This window comes from Mustela putorius, unplaced genomic scaffold (assembly GCF_011764305.1).
Source record: "Mustela putorius furo isolate JIRA1106 unplaced genomic scaffold, ASM1176430v1.1 tig00000460_pilon_pilon_pilon, whole genome shotgun sequence".
In the NCBI taxonomy this organism is placed as follows: Eukaryota; Metazoa; Chordata; class Mammalia; order Carnivora; family Mustelidae; genus Mustela; species Mustela putorius.
The window spans coordinates 21,897,921-21,918,487 of NW_025421389.1; the positions used below are offsets into that span (position 1 = coordinate 21,897,921).

Below are 20,567 nucleotides of genomic sequence, written 5' to 3' on the forward strand. Positions count from 1 at the left end.
AATTTCTCAACAGAGCCCTGCCTGGTGGATCCATGCAGCTTGGAGACCCCAGATTCTCCTTCCCATGATGCCCCGTCTCACTGCCTTCTACCCTGTCTTCTGGGAATAGAAGCCCCTCTTTCTGTGAGGCTGCAAAACCTCAGGGGGGCAGTAATCCCACCTAACTTAGGCTTGCACAACTGAGAGCCCCCAGCAAAGTGGCCCTACCTGACAACATTCAACCACTGGTGGTTACCCGGCAAATGAGCGGAAGGATGGAGTCCTATTCTTCTTTGTGCTTCCCCAAACCCCAGAAAGCCCATCTAGACAGCACTGGGACAAAACATTTCTCTTTCCAAATCCACAATCTCCAAGCAGAAAAGCTTAGGAAGGAAGGAGGGACAGACCAGGCTGAATCATTTGCCTGCCAGGCCTCAGACTCTTACCTCATACTCAAAGTCACCCCCCAGCGCCCCAATGTCCAGGTGCAGGTTCTTCAAAAGCTCACTTGAACTGCGAACACTCTGAAAACAAACACGATTACAGGTGGTTAAGTCAAGGAAACGGGTCAGCCGGGGGTGAGGGGGCCAAGAAGCACCTTGTTGGTTACGCTATCTGGGTCAGGCCCACAAAGTATATAGATTGGGCAAGAAATGAAGCTGTGAGCTGGAAAATCATCTTACTTATTTTTAAAGGAGTATAGAGTTGGCCAAAAGTGTCCGTCAACAGATGGATGGCTGGACAAAATGAGGTCTAGTCAGCCACACATGCTACTCACGACGACCCCTGAAAACAGGCTACGTAAAAGAAGGCAAACATAAAATGGCCAACATTGTAGGAGTCCACTTATATGAAATATCCAGAACAGGCAAATTCAAAGATAGAAAACAGAACAGAAGAGACAAAAGGGGAGAAGGGGTTGGGGAAGTTACTATTTACTTAACGGGCACAGAGTTTCTGTTTGGGATTGCAATCAAGTTTTGGAGACAGACAGTGGTAATGACTGTCTAACACTGTAAAGGTAATTAATGCCACTGAACTGCACACTTCCAAGTGGTTATAATAGTAACTTGCGCGTAGTACGTAGCTGCCCACAATAAAATAAACTCCTTGTTCGATAGCACGCAGGGTTTCCAAGGCAGGAGGAGGGTTCATCGTTACCTGGTTGTCACTCTCCACCTCATCTTCTGCGTTGGTCTCCTCCCCTAAAGCCAAGAGGCTGAGAGCATTCTTGTCCTCATGGATGGAGCCCAAGAGACCCTTCGTATAAGCAGAAGTCTTGAGACCCTGTGAAGGCTCCAAAGTAGAGAAGGAAAGTCAAGGGGCACGTTAAGGACCTGCAGAATGTTCTCCCCACTCTCTTTGGAGGTCTCATACCACAAGTCTGCCATGCCCAGGAAATGACCCCAGGTCACATGGATCCCTTCCTGACTCCCAATGCCCCTGCTGTAAAGACTGGGAATTCAGCGCTGCAGCCCCCTCCCACCACCCCCACCACCCCCTTCCCTGCCACGGGTCTACCATCTGGAGCTCAGACTACACATCTAGCATCACACAAGCGTGATTTACTTTCCCAGCTTCCCAGTTTGCCCATGAACTCTAAAGACTCGGCCTACGCCTTCTTTCTTATCTAGGGGCCACCGTTCCTAGCGAGGCACACAGAGACCCCAGGGCCACTAGATAGATTGAACGTGAGAGAAACCATTTACCAGTGTGAGTTCTCCGAGCTGACCAGACTCCGCCGAGCTCCCCAAGCTCACGTTTTGCGATCCACGAAGAGCAGAGGTGGGGGCATCCACAAGACCTCTCAAGGGAGCCAGGCCCCCGGGAGGGACGTGGACTGGGGCTAATGAGGAGCCCAGGGCCTGGGCAACACAAAACATCTTGTTACAAACCCAAGAAACCACATGGCTCTCAGAGTGCCAGAGACAGATATAAAAATAAAACATCTAAATCCTCCCCGCTCAAATTTAAACCACCTCCGCTCGGAGGCTGCTAATGAAACACAACATCCAGAAATTGCCATTGTGCCAACTGTGTGAGAAATCACAGGCTGGCTTGCTGATTCTCCTAACTCCGCTGCCGGCACACAGCGCACGGTTCCCTCACATCTGGCAGATGCCGCAGCGGGTTCTGCTCCCCTTTCAGAAGCCACATAGGAAGTGGGGGGGTGGGGGGAGGGCAGAGACAAAAGCCTCATCTACCAGAATGAGAAGTCTCAATAGATGGAAGTTTAAAACTGATGAACCAAGAAAAAGCAGTCTAAGCATATTATTTACAAATGTGGAAGTACACAGCAGCAGAAAGTGGTTGCCTCTGGGGAGGGGTACGCACACCAGAGAACTGTATTTCGTTACACGCTTTCTGATACTATTCGACTTTGTTCGATATGGGCGTGTATTCCTTTCATTACAATACATATCAACTATGAAACGAACACATGGGGGCGCCTGGGTGGCTCAGTAGGTTAAGCGTCTGCCTTCCGGTCAGGTCATGATCCTGGGGTCCTGGGATCGAACCCCACATTGGGGTTCCAGCTCAGTGGGGAATCTGTTTCTCCCTCTCCATCAGCCTCTCTCCCCTGCTCATGCTCTCTCTCTCCCTCTTTGCTCTCTCAAATAAATAAGTAAAATTTTTTTTAAAAAATACATGAATGACAAAAGAAGAACTCTCTTTCCCCTCTTCCACAGACAAGGAAGGTGGCTGAATGAAGCTTTGCTCCAAGGACTGACTGGTTTCCCTGTTCTCACGTTGGCCAGAAGGAGGCTTCTGGCTAGGGAGGATGGGAAAAGAAACCAGGCTGGGAGTCAGAATTTGCAAGACCTCAGCTCATTCACAGACTCCCGGATTCTCAGTTTACTCATCGACAAGACAGAGATGATAGGTGTCTTGCGACTTAAGAAGGTTTTTTGGGAAGCTGAAGAGAGACCATGAAGGTGGGGAGCACATGGGAGTGGTCCAGCGCTACGCCACCGTGGAATGGCCGTGAGAAGGACACATTCCCATAGATCAGGCAGAGCAGCAGGGGCAAGGAGAGCATTGTGGGGATAATTCACAAAAAGCTCTTTAAAATTCATTGCTCAAACTTAAAGTGTATAAAACAACACAAAACCCCTTCTGTCTATCCCAAGGGGACTGAAGAAAGGGGAACCCGGAGAAGGTCAGGCTGAAGACACACAGGCAGCCCGCCAGCCCAGGCTGAAGGGCCCAGACTATCGGGCGGGTTCTGACCAGGGCCCCTTCCTGTGTGGGAAGAGCAGCAGACGCTCATCTGAAAGTGAAATGAGAACCACTCCCAAGACTTTAAACGCCCAAGTCACTGCCCAACCATCTGGCCTGCTGCAGAGTACTTCCAGCAGGAAGAAAGGAGCAGGTACGATCAGACGCCCCCAAAACCCAGGGGCTGGGCTCAGCCCTCACGTGCCATCTCTCCTGCTCTCATGACAACCCAAGGCCTGAGTTCCTACAAAGGGATATGGTGGAGATGAAGACCCCCAGCTCGCAGTCACGGGCCAGCCGGGGGGGCACAGGCACGGGACTGGACCCAGGGCTATCTCCCAGCCAGTACTTCACACCATGTCTTGGTTGTGGCCAAAAAGGAGCCCAGGAAAGCTTCTCTAAGGTAAACTGGGAGCATACTTGTCTGCTCCTCCTGACTTCAGCCCTCCCAACCAGCCCCAGCCGATAAACAACCAGAATTTCTCCCACACTACATTTACGGAAACGTATAGACTCCTCTGGCAGCTAATTTGCAGACGTGCCGGGGGACTGAGGGAGGGAGACAGGCATGCTGAGGGCTCTGTTCTCCCAGGCCTTTACCAAATCAGCAGTCGGCAGGAAAATGACACACCCTTGGCTCCTAGCTGATCATCTTCTAGAGCTGGCCATTAACTCTGACTATGGGCTGTGCATGGCCTTACCCTTCAGAAGAGATAAACCTGCTGCCATCGGACTAATTAAAACTTTCAGGATCATCTGCAGCTTATCCAAGATTTATCATGCTACAGTAGTTATTAAAGCCATCAGGGAACCAGGACACTCGAGCAATTAGAAACCAGAGGGAACACGGCCGCAGCCAGGCGACAACAAAAGAACAGCCTGGGAAATTCCGCCTGACCCCCCCAGTCTCTGATCTGACCTGACTTCTTCTGAATGAAGAATACAGTGAGACTCTTTAAAGGGACAAAGGGTCAGAATGACAGAGAAGGCAGAATCCTACGTCAAATCCCCACAGGGGGTAAGTAAAGGTACAAACAAGGTCTGCAATGCCTGACGCCAGTTAGTCCCGGGTTCCTGGGACCCCTGGGATGCAGGAGCAGAAGCAGCTCACCGGACAGCAGAGAGATTCTGGGCTTCAGCTCCCCCCACCCCGCACCCCACGACTGTATTAACTTTCCAGTTCCAGGGAACTCCAAGAAGGGACTAAATTCAGAGCTTGGGAGGAGGGTGTCACTTGGGGAAGCCTCTGTCCACAATCGGCTGATGGGAAAGGCCTCCCAAGTCCTGGGAAGGCACCTAGATCCCGCCTGCATGCCAGGATCGGCACCACCTCGCTCACCTTCAGAACTGACCATCTGCCAAGCCCGTGACCCACCCAGGACCTAAGCTCCAAGGAAGGGAAGGCTAGCTGCCCTCTGCCGCTGTTTCGGAGGTCACGGGTATAAGAAACAGAAGACCTGTCAGCCCACAAGAGGGCTGGGCCGGGTAGCTAAGAGATCAGCAGTTACCAGGGGAGAGCACACAACAGGAAAGCAGGCCTGACAGCTGAGTGAGAACATCAGCTGAACCTGGCCCCTCCCGCCCAGGTTCACGGAGGCCCATAGGCCCCACTCACTAAGAGGCCTACCTGGCTGAGAAGCCTCACCTTGCCCCGCTCTGCAGCAAGCGCTCTGCTGCACCTCAGCTCGTCCGGCCCCTGGCTGAGGGGGCTGCTGCTGGGCTGGACACAGGCTTGCTGAGGGACCGCCTGCCCAGCAGGGGCAAGAGCCGCCTCCTGAGGGTGCTCCAGCATCTCCGGCCCCCAAGCCAGGAGCCTCGGGTCCCTCTCCACAGCTTTGCTGGCCTCGTGCTCACCCTCACTAGACATTCTGGGAGACTCGGCCGCCAGGCCACAGACCATGCTGGCAAGAGCCTTACATGGCGTCTCCGGCGTGCTCTCGGGCAGCTCCAGGCCCTCCAGCCGCCTGGAGATCTTGACCATCTGCAGGATGTGCCGGTAGAATCTCTGGTCCTCAGAGTAGTCTTCGCTCTCTGACTGCTCGTCAGCAGAGCTCTGCAAGTGGGCCAACTGCAGTCCCAGGAAGGGGCTGCAGCGCTGCCCTCCGGCCCTGGGAGCAAGCTGGCCCCCACCCTGCTCAGAGCCCTGCAAGCTCTGCAGGTCCCAAGGGAAGTTGCTCACCTCACCCAGGATCTGCGAGCCCAGGTGAGAAGCCAGGCTGCTGCTCTCCACGTCAGGCTCAGACTCACTAGGCTTCCTGTCTTCTTCGGGGGGCTCTAGGGACCCCGGGGGTTGTCTCTCCTCACGGTCAGGGGAGCGTCCAGGGGCACTCCCGGCAGGGGCATTCTGGGCCAGCTCTAAAGCCAGCGGGGCGGGCGGCAGCAGGAAGAGCTCCTGCGGTGGATCTTTGGCTGATGCCCCTAGAGCCTCAGGGGCATCGGGTCCTGTCTCCTCGCAGCTCCCCGAGGTGTCCTGGTTGACAAGCTTGGAGACCTGCCCCATCCACAGTTCTGGGGGCTCTTTCCTCCTCCTCCCCCTGCCCACACTACCACCTTCCCCAGAAATGCCCTGCCAGCTCAGGCCATCGGCCGAGGCGCTATCTAGCAAGAGCGCTTGGCTCTTCCTGGTAGGCGGCATGTGGTCAGAGGAGCACAGGGACTGGGAGCGGTCATCCTCCAGGGACGGTGAGGGAATGGGACTCTGGCTCTTGTCTCCCCCGGGGCCAGTGGAGCCCCATTTGGCCATGAGGTGGCCATGCTGCTCCCCTCTCAGCTGTAGGCCGGTGATGGTTTCAGAAAGCCCTGAGTACACAGAGGCCTGGCTCCTGCCTTCCAGCACATCCTGCCCATTCTGGAGGGGCCTGGTATTCTCAGCGCCCAGGGCGCTGGGCTTCTGCTGTCTGGTCCTCAGTTCCAGCTCTTCTATTTCAGGGTCGGAAAACCCCAGGTAGATTTTGTCTGTCAGCTTCTGGGGTTTCCCCAGGCCCTGCTGGTCACCTAATTCTGTCCTGCACTGGGCTGGGGCCCTGCCTAAGATTTCCTCCACATCGGCAAAGATCTGGTGGGTGCGAGAAGCTTGGCCTTTGGAGAGTGGCTGTAGCTTGCCAGGCAGGGTGCCCAGCAGAGGCCAGGGCGTGTCACCCAGCGCGCTGGGGCTCTTCCCTTTCTTAAAGCAGCCCTCACTTCTAGCCTGCATCTCCTGGTCTGGGTCCAGATCAGCAAGCCCAGGTGCCGAGAGAGGGGATGGGCCACGGAGAAGGAAGGAAGAAGGCAGAAGTCCCTGCTCAGGCTGTGTTTCCTAGATGGGTATATAAACATGCAGAGAGAATGAAGACAAAGCACTTCTGTTTTCTACTTGCTACCTCAGTCCTGGGCAAGCCCTTAGCAGAAACCCACCCGCCATTTAAAGGAAAACACAAACTAAGAGGGAAAAAAAAGAAAACATAAGAAAAAGCTAAAAACTCCTTTCAGCTCCATTGTTTTCTGGGCCCTAGTTTCCTCATCTATAGAGGAAGCTGGACTACATCAAGGGCTTACCCCCTGCTTCACAGAACCTGCTGGTAGATCACTCTAGTGTACATGTAATGGGAAGGGGGCGTCACCAAGACCTACACCCCAAGGTTCACTTTTTCTTGATATGCTGGACCTCCATGGAGGAATTGACTGGAAGACAGCGTTTCACTATTCACAAAGGTCTGAGTCACCAACCAGATTATCCCTAAGGTGTCATCAGGCTCTCAGTTCCGGGACTGGTGAATTTCATGAAATCCACCCGCCTTACCAAAGACCACCAGAAATTGTCTAAGAAGGGAGAGAAGGGAAACGTGGCCAGCGAGCTGAGCCCTGGGAATTCCATCTAGGTCTTCCAGCAGAGATGCAAACTGGTACTGCTCAAGAGAGGTCCACACCAGAGACTCTTCGGTCTCAAAGAGACCCTAAAAGACAGACCTCATCCTGCAAACATTCACACTAAGCTCCAGCTGGCCTATGCACGCACACCGCCAGAGAGCCCAAGCCACCTAAGCCCAGGTCACCCACCTGGCTCAGGCCTGCCCTCTGCACAAACCCAGGTCTGAGGCACTGTCCTGAGCCCTGAGATCCAGACTGGCAGCCCAGGGCTATCCAATCGTCCTCAGCTCCTGAAACCACAAAGGAATCCTTTTTAACAGGGAGCTCCAAGCACTTACTCACATACCCAGAACTCTGTCACCCAACCCTCTGCCCCAGAACGCTCGCCTCATTCCCTCTCTCACCTTTAGCCATGCCAGAGCCTGCCCAGACACTGAAGTAGTCCTGGGCTAATGAAAAGCCCATCATCCATCTTAGGCCTTTCAAACACGTAACATCAGAAAATTCAACTGATGTGGACGTTACCCAGCCTCTTTTCTCCATCTGGAGGGATGGGCTTGCTATCTTATTTCTTGGGATCATGAGTAGCAGTACATGGGGAAAAGGATGTTTAGAGGTTGGAAATGTTGAAAGAGACAAATTCACCAGCCACCATCCAGTGGCAGAACTGATGCCTTGGGGAAGGAAGGAAGTTAGTTAGTTAGCTGGAGGAAACCTTCACTGAGAAGCAAGCACTAAGCACTGTGGGAAACAGACTACAAACAGAAAGCTGGACAAATGAGAGGGTTGAAAAGATAGTGTCAGTGTTCCCCCGCCTCCACTCCGGCTGGCCTGGGTTCCTATGGGGCCTCCCTCTCCTCACTGTGCCCCACCTGCGCCACACCTGCCCCACACCTGCACCACACCTGGGTGAAGGACTTCCTGGACCACCAGAGCACTCTGGGCAAGCCTGGGCCTTACATCGGGATGGCTCCAAGTCTTAGCTTCTTTACCTATAAATTCAGGGCCATAACTCTGTCTCTAGAGTTCAGACACACTGGAGGAACAAATGAAACAAAATAAGGGCAAAGAACGCTTTCAACTCCAAGTTAAAAAAAACAAAGCTACCCGAGACCAAGATGATCACGCTGCCATCAAATGTCAATTATGCATCGCTAACAGCCAACGCCGGCAACAAAGACCGGATAAAGCCCAGAGCTTTCCTCGCTGGATTTGGAAGGCACTGGCGTCCTGACAATTGAATTAGGGCTACATCTGACATCTAGGAATTTGCACCACCCTGGGAAGACCTGGCTCTGACGGGGCAGGGAGGACACTCCACTCGTCTGGGTTCTCCATCAACTGTCCCCCGTCCCTGACTCTGAACAGGGACAAACGACACCACTTCCCTGACCACCGCAGAGCTCGGCAGAGTGCTCTTGCTCCCTAATCCCGCCACACAGCATGTGCTTCCCAAGGGGGATAAAAGGAATTGTTCAGAGGCAGTAAGAACTTCCAAAAGCTAAAAGGAAAATTTTCCAAGAGACAGGCAGATCAGAGGTGATATACTATGAAGAAACTGCTGTATTATTGGTGCTGTTCTTAATTTCCCAGCTGGAAAGGCCTAGAGGCTCCCAACATTCCCTTAGGTCTCAGCCCTGGACTCTCTGGGAACTGGCAGCCACGGACTCACCAGCAGACTTTTGGGGTTCTCTTTGTCCTTCTTATCTTTCTTTTCCTTTTTCTTTTTCTTGTCTTTCTTCTTAATGGCTCCAGGAGCTGACAGCTTCCCCCGCTCTTGGATTACCAAGTTCCGATAGTGCTCGTCACACGGATGGTCCCACGTGGACTGCCCATTGGCAAAGTTGAAATAGTAAATATCACCTGTGATGTCCTGGCTGTGGACAACAGAGATCAGAAATTAGTCTCTGCTCAGGCCCAAAGCTACTTAGGGGAAAAAAGAAAGAGAAGAAAAGTGGCCGGGAGATGGAGAAGAAGGAAGAATGGCGTGAGAGGAGCAGACGGAGAAAGAGGAGGACAAGAGGACACAGGGAGGATTAACACAGAACAGAAGGGTACCGTGTGGCTAAGACAGGACTTAACTTAGCTAGGAACAAAGGACTGGGATGCCTAAGGACTTCTCTAGAAGATATATAATCATTGGGGTTCCTGGGAATTCATGCTGGATTGGAGTAGGTATAAACTTGGTTTTAGATGGTAAGTACAGACGCCATGGGATCCTGGAGATAAATTCAAGGGTCAACCTTGTTTACTATTTTTATAAATGGCATAAGGAAGAAAGAGCCATTCCGAAAGCTCTGGTTTTGCAGAAGACTCTGAACTCACAAGAGGTGACAATCCAAGTCAGTGGGGATCAACGATAGAAGAAGATAACGTAGGGACACCTGGGTGGCACAGTCGGTTGAACGTCCGACTCTTGAGATGGGCTCAAGACTCGATCACAGGGTCATGGAGCCTGCTTGAGATTCTCTCTCTCCCTCTGCCCACCCCCCAGGTTCTCTCTTTTTCTCTCTCTCTCCCTCTAAAAAAAAATAAAAAGAAGAAAAACAACATAAAAGGTGCATTTCAAGAATCTGTGTTTTGACATAGACAAGCCCAAAACGAGCCATTCATTACGTTCACTGTTGTCAACAATCCATTGGGACAGCTATTAGAAAAACAAGGAACAAACCACACATTCACAACAGCAATATAAAAAGACACAATACCCAGGACTAAATTCAAAGTGTGCAAAATCTTTATAAAGCTTTACCAAAAAATCAGGAAAAAGGAAAAAAAGAAAAAGCACTTGGAGAGACAGTCCCTGCTACTGAATAGAAAGACTCGAGTCTGGGGGCGCCTGGCTGGCTCAGTTGGCAGGGCACATGATTCTTGATCTTGGGGTTATGAGTTCAAGCCCCACACTGGGTGTAGTGACTACATTTAAAAAAAAAAAAAAAAAAGACTCACGCCTATAAACATGCTGATAATCCTCAAATTAATGTATAAATTCAATACAATCCCAGTAGAATCCCAAACAGGCTCCTTATAAAACTTGACAAGCTCAATCGCGATTCTTTTTATTTTTATTTATTTTTTTTAAATATTTTATTTATTTATTTGACAGAGAGAGATCACAAGTAGGCAGAGAGGCAGACAGAGAGAGGAGGAAGCAGGCTCCCCACTGAGCAGAGAGCCCGATGCAGGACTCAATCCCAGGACCCTGAGATCATGACCTGAGCTGAAGGCAGCGGCTTAACCCACTTAGCCACCCAGGCACCCCTATTTTTATTTTTTATTTTTTATTTTTTATGAACATATAATATATTTTTATCCCCAGGGGTACAGGTCTATGAATCGCCAGGTTTACACACTTCACAGCACTCCCTCAATCGTGATTCTAATAAAAGAGAAAACATGCAGAAATAAGCAGGGAAAATATCAGGAATGAAAGATAAAAAGCTAACAAACGACAGAGAAGCACACGAGAAGGTGCACGACACCCGTGACCATTAGGGAACGTGAGCTGCCACTTCAGGCCCAGCAGCACAGCTGCTGCCAAACAAGCAGGGACGAACAGGTATGGGCGAGGATGTGGGGACACCGGACCCTTGCACACTGTTGGTGGGGATGGAAAGGGGTGCAGCCACCATGAGAAACAGTGTGGTGGTTCCCTAAAAATTAAAACCAGAACTCCCATATGACCCAGTAATTCCACCCAAAAACACTGAAAGTGGGGATTCAAGCAGACTTTTGTACACCATGTTCACAGCAGCATTATTCACAATAGCAGAAGGGTGCAAGCAGCCCAAATGCCCACCAACAGACAAACAAATGAACAAAATGTAGCACAGACATACCCTAGAATTTTATTCCACCTTGAAGAGGAAGGAGATACCGACACAGGCTACCACACAGATGAAGCCCGCAGATGTGATGCTAAGTAAAATAAGCCAGACACAAAAGGACCAATACTGTGGGTCCACTGATACAGTCTAAAACAGGTTAATAAGCAGAGACGGAAAGTAGATCAGAGGTTGCCCAGAGCTGGCAGGTGGGGAGAGTGGGCACAGACTTTCAGTTTAGAAGCTGAAAAAGCTCTGGAACTGGGTGGTGGTAATGCTTACACAACACTGTGAATGTGCTTCGTGCCACTCAACTGTCTACCTAAAAATGGTTAAAACAGGACATTTTATGTTATGTATGTTTTACCAGAAAAAAAGATTACAAAAAATGTATAATCTCAGTGTGATAAAAGAAAGAGTAAAGACATTAAAAAACAGGAGAATGGAAGAAAATAATAGAAACAGTAGTAGAAGATTCATACACAGAAAAATCAGTTTCACCTTCTCCAAAATAAAAAGATAAGCCACCCAGCAGACAAAACTGGCAAAGGATATAAAGAAGCAAACGGCCAACAGAGGGCCAGTTCCACTCAATGAACAATTTGAGAAATGCAAATTCAAAAGATCAGGTATAATTTCCTGAGTATAATTTGAGTGACAATTTTTTTTACTGATCATTTCTGGGGGCTTGACAATGTTATAATTGATAATATTTTTAAATGAACCACATGTGCTATTATTGGAGGGATTGTTAAACTATAATGGAAAGTAATTTGGCATTAACTAATGATATTTAAATTCGGCATATCTTTAAACACGTTGATTCAAAATCTAGAAATCTAAAATCAAATCACATCTAAAATCAAATTCTAGAAATTTCTTCTCAAGACACACATACCATCTCAGGCAATGTGCTTGAAACCAAACTGAAGGAAACATCTGACCTCTCCTCACCTGGGGCCAAATTCTCAGAGGCCAGAAAAAGAAAGAACACATGAAGCCTGATTAGTATGAGAAGTAACAGGTCAATAGTCTGGTGTCTGACCTAGACAGAGACCTTTCAAACCTGGGTTTTAATGCCAACTGATAGTCACAAAAGATGACCTTAGGCTTTCAGGAATCTGGAAACCAAGAATGAGACCCTTGCATATGGCTGGGCCCTTAAGGCTTCTTGCTCCCTGAGTAGAAAAACATAGTGGAGCAAGGACCCAATGCAGGCCTAGGCAGGCAAAATCAAATTTCATTAAAAATTAAAACCCCAAGACACATGTAGACAGAGTCCAAATTGTGGTAAGGAAATCCCAAATCAGAAAATTAATGTAAAAATTTAGTCCTAAACCCACTGAAAAATCCTCGGCATAAGCTACTGTAAAGCCACTCAACAACCTAGGAATAAAAGACAGAAAATACTCTATAGAAGATGGAGTCCAGGGGTGCCTGGGTGGCTCAGTGGGTTAAAGCCTCTGCCTTCAGCTCGGGTCATGAGCTCAGGGTCCTGGGATCGAGCCCTGCGTCGGGCTCTCTGCTCGGTGGAGAGCCTGCTTTCCTCTCTCTCTCTGCCTGTCTCTCTGCCTACTTGTGATCTCTGTCTGTTAAATAAATAAACTCTTAAAAAAAAAAAAGAAGATGGAGTCCAAAAGTCCCAATACTTAATTAACAAACCCCATGGGGGAGATAGTTCATGGTGAAGGGGAATCAAAGCCAGCAAAGACAAGCATTAGCACACAAGGACACTTGGCATGGTAGAATCATCAAAAGAAAACTAAAATTAACTACAACTAAAATTACTGTAGAGTTAAAAAGAGTAGAAGCCATAATGAAAGAACAGAAACTCAAAAAAAAAAAATAAGACATATTGAAAAAACATAACGGAACTTGTAAGAATTGGTAAAATCGTTAAATTAGGGGAGGAAAGGGGGATGAAGAGACAGGACTCCTCAAAGAAAGAAAGCACCCAAATCCTGAACTTGGGAAATAGAAATAAATACACACCTGATACAATGCAGTGAAAATATAGAACACCAAAGATAAAAATAAAATTATAAAAATAATCAGAAGGGGGAAAGATTTACTACCCACTAAGGAACAACAAATGAGACCAAGAAAATATGTCTTATTAAGGAAAACCATAAGTCAGAAGATAATGGTACATAATATTGGCCAAGACTGTTCAAATTCAAGAGACAATTCTGTACTCAATTAAACTGTTATTCAGAGTGAGACCAGACAAAAGTGCCTAGGGACACAGGAAGACAAACACATCTAGATGCTTGATAGAAAGAATATTTATAGAACCCTATATTGAAAAATGAGAGACTACATTCTTATTGAAAACACCTAGAACATTTACACAAATAGAACCACTTACTGAACCAGAAAAGAGGTCTTGACTTGTAACAAAAAAATGAATAAATAAAATTGGAAATCAATAATAAAAAAAATACCCAAGCTCTATCTACCTCATCCCCTTCAAAATGTTATTTTAGAATATAGATACTTAACAACATTTTAGAAAATCAAATCCAATAAGATATGATCACGACCAGGTGGACTTTATCCCAGGAATGTAAGGTCAGTTTAATATTTGAAAATCAATCAATATCATTGACCATATTAAGTTTAAAACAGAAAAAAAAAAAAAAAACCACGATCCTATCAATAGATACAGAAAAAATATTTGGTAAAAACCTATATGCTTTTTGACTTAGACTCCAAGCAAGCCAGGAATATAGGGAATTTCTTCACCTTGACAAAGGGCATTTACAAAAACTACAGCTAACACCATACTCAATCCCTTAAGATCAGGAACAAAGCAAAAATATCCATTGTCACCACTTCTATTATTGGCAGCTCTAGTCAGTACAGTATGGAAAGAAATAAAAATAAAAGGCATCCAGATTGGAAAGGAAGAAGTAAAAATGTCTTTTGCACGAAGACGATGATCACATATATAGGAAATCCTATGTAATCTACAAAACTATTAGAAATGACATATGTGGGGCACCTGGGTGGCTCAGTCAATTGAGTATCAGACTCTTGATTTCAGCTCAGGTCATGATCTTGGGGTCATGAGACTGAGCTCCCCACCCCATCCTCTGCTTTGGGCTTCATGCTCAGAGGGCAGTCTGCTCTCTCCCTCTCCCTCCCTCCCTCCTACTCCCCCAGCTCACTGTGTGCCCAAGAGCACACACACTTCTCTCTCAAATAAATAAATAAATCTATTTAAAAAAAGAACTGACACATGAGTTTACAAGGTTGCCAGCTACAAGATCAATATACAAAAATGAATTTTATTTCTATATAAAAATAATAGGAAATTGAAATTTTAATATATACCATTCACAGAAACATCAAAAATACACACTACTCAGGAATAAATTTAACAAAATATGGGCAAGACACGTACACTAAAAACCATGAAACATTTCTTAAAGAACCACCTAAATAAACAGAGAAGGGCCCTGCTCAGGGGTTGAAAGCCTCCATGTAATTTTAGAGGTCAGTTCTCCCTAAATTGATTTAGGGAGAACTAAATGCCAATCAAAATCTTAATAGGATTTTCTTTTTCTTGTAGAAAATGACAAGCAGATTCTAAAATTCATACGGAAATGCAGAGGACCTACAATAATTACAACTTGGAAAACAGTGAACAAAGCGGGAGGATTTACCCTAAATGACCTCAAGACTTATAATAAAGCTACAGTAATCAAGATAGTACATACAGTATCGGTGTTAAGGTAGACAAACAGATCAATGGAAGAGAGCAGAGAAGCCAGAAGTAGACCCACACATAGGGTTAATTTGCAAAAAAAAAAATCGAAACACCCTTCAGTACAAGAGTGGTTAAATAAATCAGGATTTTTAAAAATTAGGGCACATCTCTACTTGCAAAAGTGTGTAGCTGATAAAAGGCTAAGGTGGGCCACACATTGACAAAAGAACAGCAACAATGTATATTGCACACACTTAGTGTAACAAACAAAACCATGTGCGTCCTGTGGGGTGTGTTCTCAAGGCCAGGAAGGAAGTCACCAATTAACAGTAGTTACTCTTGGAACTGACAGGGTAGAAGATGGCACGTGCAGATAAATTTTAATGACACAGTGTTTTAAAAATTGCAGGAGAGTTCATGCTCCCTTCCAAGCTGAGGGAACACCGGCGGGAACACTGGCCACCACGAGCAGGAGAGTGAAGGCAGCGGGCACACGGGCACCCGGCTGACCCACAACCGACGACGGTGTCTTCCCTTCCACCCTCCGCTTTCCTTTTTACAAACACGGCTGCCATTTATTTATTAGGTATGTGTGCATTAAGGTATTACTATACTGATTATACTTCTCGTGTGGTTTTTCATTCAAAAATGGATCCAAAAGCAAAACAGCACGTGTACCAACAAGCATAAAAACAAAAACGGAGAAGACAGAGATTAATGGATGAGGCAAATGTCCGGGCCCCCAGGGCAGATAAGTCAGGTAAGCACCCAACTCTTGGTCACGATCAAGGTCATGATCTCCTGGGATCAAGCTCCAGCATCAGACTCTGCCCTGGGCATGGAATCTGCTTGAAGATTCTCTCCCTCTACCCCTCCCCTCATGTGTACTCTCTAAAATAAACGAACAAATCTGTGGAAAAAAATAGGTAAGGCAAATGTGGGTATCAGGGTGGATACTGGCAACAAAACAGAAACCACTTCCTACGAACTTATCCTACAAACACAACCATGTGTCCTCGGCACCTGGAATACTGTGTACAGCACGGACAGACTTCTTATGAGAAAGATGAAACTGGAGGAGATCCAAAAAGACGCAGCTAAAAAGATCAAGAGAACGCGGAACCTGCCACCTAAGGAGAAGCTAAAAGGATTACGTATGATTCTTCAGCAGGGATGGGTAAGGCCACAGATGCAGTCATTTTGAAGCTTGGCCAACACACTGAATGGGATGGGTAAGAGCAGAATAATTACACCGTGCCCACAAAACCATGCCAGACCGACAGAACAGAGGCCCCCAGAAGACACCTGGGGCACTAGCTGGGGAAAAGCATAGGCAAGTGGCACACTCCAGAAGGAAGTAAACTTAGCACACACTTGCAGAGGCAAGGTGGTGCGCACTGCACCCGTGACAGGAAGAACAGAGCAGGAGGCCAGAAGAGAGAACAGGTGTCACTGTCCCCCAAGAGTGGGGCAGGATGCAGTTCTCAGGCGACGACAGCCTGGAAACAGCTGCCAAGACCCTGTTAGCCTCCTCACCATCAACCTGGTTCCCTGACACAAGCTGAGTGGGTCCACTTGCCACCATTCAGAGAGCTCAGAGCCAAACTAAAAATAGGAACGAATCCACAACTCAAAGTCAGAGACAGGTTGCCAAGGGAGACAGAATCCCCTCCAGGCTGTGGGACCCCACCACAGCCCTCCTTAGCACCAGATCCACCGTGGACATGCTGACCGGGTCTCAGTATTGTCACTCTCCATGGCAGTCTGCAAAGAATAGCAATGATACCTCCCCAGCGTGGGAAACAGACGCTGCCCTTGCAAGACCTGACCCAAAGCAGCCGCTCCTGGGACCCTGGACCAAGCAGGTTGGCGTAAGCTCAGACCCAAGGCGTCAGGTGGCGCAGCAGGGGGACAGCCCACTGCCATTCCCAGCTCTGTGCAGGACAGGCTTCAAAAGGTGGCAAATGCAAGCTCCCTCTGCCTGGGAGAGGCCAAGCCAGCGGGCCGCATGCGTGCTGACTTACCAGGGCTTCCACTCCACAGGCAGCGGGGCCACAATGCCCTCCCTCGCCAACCACATCAGTTCCGGCTCTTTGACGGGGTCAATACCAATCTCTCTGGCGAACTCGAGAATTTCTGCAAGAAGAGGCAAGAGAATGAGAAAGGAAAAAAGTTGGGGATGTGGAAAGGAGAAAAAAAATCAAAGGTGTGCAACAGTATACCTTGTGCAATAGTAAGAAATAATAACAAATATACCTATTGGCTCCCGGTTCCTGTTACTATTTGACTTTGGACCCAAGTTCCTGACCGGAGCTCCAAAAGCCCCGGGAACTTCCAAAGAATCTTTTCTACCAATGAGGTGATTCTGGGCAGACTCCTGGATGGGGGACGATCACTAGAGAGACCAAGCCATGTTTAGAAGCTTGGGCCTTGGGGCACCTGGCTGGCTCAGCTGGTAAACCATGCAACTCTTGATCTCAGGGTGGTGAGTTTGAGCCCCATGCTAGTGTAGAGATTACTTAAATAAAAAATCTGGAAAAAAAGGGGGGGCTACCTGGGAGGCTCATTCGGTTAAGCATCTGCCTTGGACTCAGGTCATGATCCACAGGGTCCTGGGCTCGAGCCCCATGTCAGCCCTGATAAGCAGGGAGCCGACTTCTCCTATGCGCCTCTCCCAGGCTCCCATGCACACATGCCCTCTCTCTCTAAAACAAATAAATAACATCTTAAAAAAAAAAAAAAAAAGAAAGAAACTTGGAACTTTTAGCCTCACCCCCATTTCCCGGAGAGGGGCTCAAAAAGAAGTTAATGATCAATCATGACTTGGTGAAGAAGCTTCCATAAAGATCCCTAAACTACAGGGCTCAGAGAGCTGCGGTGGTTGGTAAGCACTATCATGTGCTGGGGGAACCTGCGTCCCAGGTCTACAGAGACAGAAGCTCCTGCACTGGGACCCTCTTGGACCTCAAGCTATGGATCACCGTATCTGGTTATTCATCTGTATCCTTTATGAGAGCCTTTATTATATAATAAACTGGAAAGTATATGTTTTAAGTGTTTCCCTGAGTTCTGTGGCCTGTTCTAGCAAACTATCAAACCCAAAGAGGGGGACATGGGACTCTGGTGTCTCGCTTGTTGGTCAGAAGTACCAGGCACAGCCTGGGACTTGCTACAGCAAGTCTGAAGTAAGGGCAGTCTTGTGTGACTGAGCCCTCAGCCTGTGGAATCAGATGCTCTCTCTGGGGACACAGTGTCAGGGCTGAACTGAATTGTAGGACATACAGCTGGTGTTAGGAAATCCCCAGACATCTAGTGCTAGCATTTTGACTGTGAGAGTAAAGGAAAAGCAGAGTTTCTTCCTAGACAACTTTTTTTCTACTTCACCTTTACTCTCTAAATTTTCCTAAGTGAGCAAGTGTTATGTCTCTAACTATAAACAATAAACTTACATAATTTCATCTTTTTTTTAAAGATTTTATTTACTTATTTAACAGAGAGAGATCACAAGTAGGCAGAGAGGCAGGCAGAGAGAGAGCAGGAAGCAGGCTCCCTGCTGAGCAGAGAACCCAATGTGGGGCTCGATCCCAGGACCCTGGGATCATGACCTGAGCCAAAGGCAGAGGTTTTAACCCACTGAGCCATCCAGGCGCCCCTAATTTCATGTTCTTAAATGATAAATGGTACACCTGAACCAAGGCATGCTACTGCCATACTCCAGGAATGTCATCTGAAGCCAAGGATGACAAAAGCAAAACGGTAAGACCAAGACCATCAGTGTGGCAGGGACCTGGGGAAGAAGCGCACCAGCCACAGCCAGAGCCATCCTGAATGAGGGCAGCCTTACCGAGACACAAGCTCTCCCAAGATTTCCAAAAGCTTGCTGCAAAAGTGCTTGTCACTCAATCAACGAGCATGAACTCAACTAGAGAAGACTAAGCCCCCGGAGAACCTTACCGACCCACGAACAGAGTCTAAACCACAGGGCAGGTGTCTGAATGGAGATCTGCACCGTGTGCCCGGGAGCAGAGACAGAGCAGTGACTTCTGCTCAGGGTCCTGGGACGTCTGAGCTGAGAAAGGGGGACGATACTTGAGCAGCCTTGTTCTCCACTCAACCCTCTCACCCATGACGGCAGTTGTTTCTTTTAGACTATATATTATATATTATAGACTCTGAGACTTGCGTTATACTCTTATGGGAAGCATTTAGAAAGCTCTTTCACCACAGACCTGGGGGAACTAGGGAGATATATATATATACATATACATACTAAGAGCTAGCTCACACCAACAGGGAAAAAGACAGATGATAACCACTGGAATGTCACCAGAGCTCCCAGGAATAATGAAATAAACACAACGATGCTTCAGCTGCTAAGAGCCCAGGCCAGAAAAGCATCACCAGTTTGGGTCATCTCAGGGGGAATGGGAAGGATGACACACCTGGGGACCAGGGAAGAAAAAGCACTTTTTCAAAGGACCAGCTGCAATTTGGCTAGCCAGGGACCAACTTATTCACAGAGCTCACAAATAGTTTTTGAGTGCTTCCTGTGTGCTGTGAATAAGAGAATCAGTCCCTGTCCTTATGGAGAAGAAACCACTAGTAAAGAAGTGAACAGACAACTGCACAAAGAATTGCAGCTTCTGATAAAGGAAATGAAGGAAGTAAATGAGGTACGAGAGAGAACGTCAAGGTGGAGGGGAGCACTCCTTTGCAAAGGGTCAAGAAACCTCTCAGAATGGAACACAAATGAAACCTAGAGGAGACAAGGAGCTGGCTGTGCAGAGCACTGAGGAAAGAGCACTCAGGTGCAAAAGGCCTGTAGCAAGTGGTGGTTTGGCCCCTCTGGGGACTGTCAGAAAGGTCATGTGACTGGCAGAGAAGGAAAGAGAGAACGGCACTGGGTGACCCCAGCCAGGTGGCAGGCTGGGTCATGCAGAGTCCCGCACACCCCACTAAGGGTGCTCTGCTAAATAGAATAGATTATGACTAAAAGCAGAGCCCTGCTATGATCTGCTTTACACTGTAAGAACACTCTGGTGTAAGCGGGAGCACAAACAGGAAGGCGGTGGCTTTCGTGAGGACACCTGGCTGCGGGTCCCAGCTGTACCGCTCAGCAGACCTGTGCCTTGAGGGAAGTTGGTTTACCTTCCTGTGCCCCATTTCCTCATCTGTAAAATGGGAATGGTAACAGTATCTAACTCATGGAGCTGTTGCAAGGGTTGAAAAGAAGTACATGTGGGGCACCTGGCTGACTCCACTGGAAGAGCATGCAACTCCTGATCTCAGGGCTGTGAGTTCAAGCCCCACGCAGGGTACAGAGATCACTTAAATTTAAGTTAAAAAAAAAAAATTTTTTTAAAAAAAGAGTAAAGGAGATACATGTAAAGTTCTTAGCACAGAAACCAGTACAGAGGAGTACTCAGTAAATTCTGTTATTTCTGCTGTTTAAAAACAACGGGCGCCTGGGTGGCTCAGTCGTTAAGCATCTGCCTTCCACTCAGGTCATGATCCCAGAGTCCTGGCATCGAGCCCTGCACGGGGCTCCCTGCTCGGTGGGAAGCCTGCTTCTCCCTCTCCCACTCCCCATGCTTGTGTTCCCTCTCTCACTGTGTCCATCTCTGTCAAATAAATACATAAAATCTTTTTTTTTTTTTTTTAAAGGCTTTAGGGGGCATCTGGGTGGCTCAGTGGGTTAAGGCCTCTGCCTTCGGCTCAGGTCATGATCCCAGTGTCCTGGGATTGAGCCCCACATCAGGCTCTCTGCTTGGCAGGGAGCCTGCTTCCTCCCCTCTCTGCCTGCTTCTGCCTGCTTTGATTTCTGTCTGTCAAATAAATAAAATCTTTAAAAAAAAAAAAAGGCTTTAGTTTTCATATTAAGAAATTGGGTTACCTCCTGGCTTTAGGACACACTGTATCCCCTACCATTTTTTATTTTTAAGATGGACTCCTTTTTTTTTTTTTAAATATTCATTCATTCATTCATT

General features: G+C 47.8%; 1 protein-coding gene across 13 annotated transcripts in view; it reads right to left on the bottom strand.

Annotated features, from left to right (window-relative positions):
• Positions 1-20,567, bottom strand: part of CEP164 (centrosomal protein 164) — a 60,755-nt gene that overhangs the window by 34,055 nt on the left and 6,133 nt on the right. For 9 of the 13 annotated variants that reach the window (XM_013054898.2, XM_004749925.3, XM_013054897.2 and 6 more), the window contains exons 3-8: positions 16,605-16,716; positions 8,717-8,921; positions 4,844-6,493; positions 1,689-1,844; positions 1,141-1,275; positions 426-503 (exon numbers count right to left, since the gene is read on the bottom strand). In XM_013054898.2, coding sequence (XP_012910352.1) covers positions 426-503; positions 1,141-1,275; positions 1,689-1,844; positions 4,844-6,493; positions 8,717-8,921; positions 16,605-16,716 — 2,336 coding nt within the window. Of the gene's footprint in view, positions 1-425; positions 504-1,140; positions 1,276-1,688; positions 1,845-4,843; positions 6,494-7,233; positions 7,335-8,716; positions 8,922-16,604; positions 16,717-20,567 lie in introns of those variants that run through there. The other 4 variants (XM_013054901.2, XM_004749927.3, XM_004749922.3 and 1 more) reach the window with 3 other exon arrangements.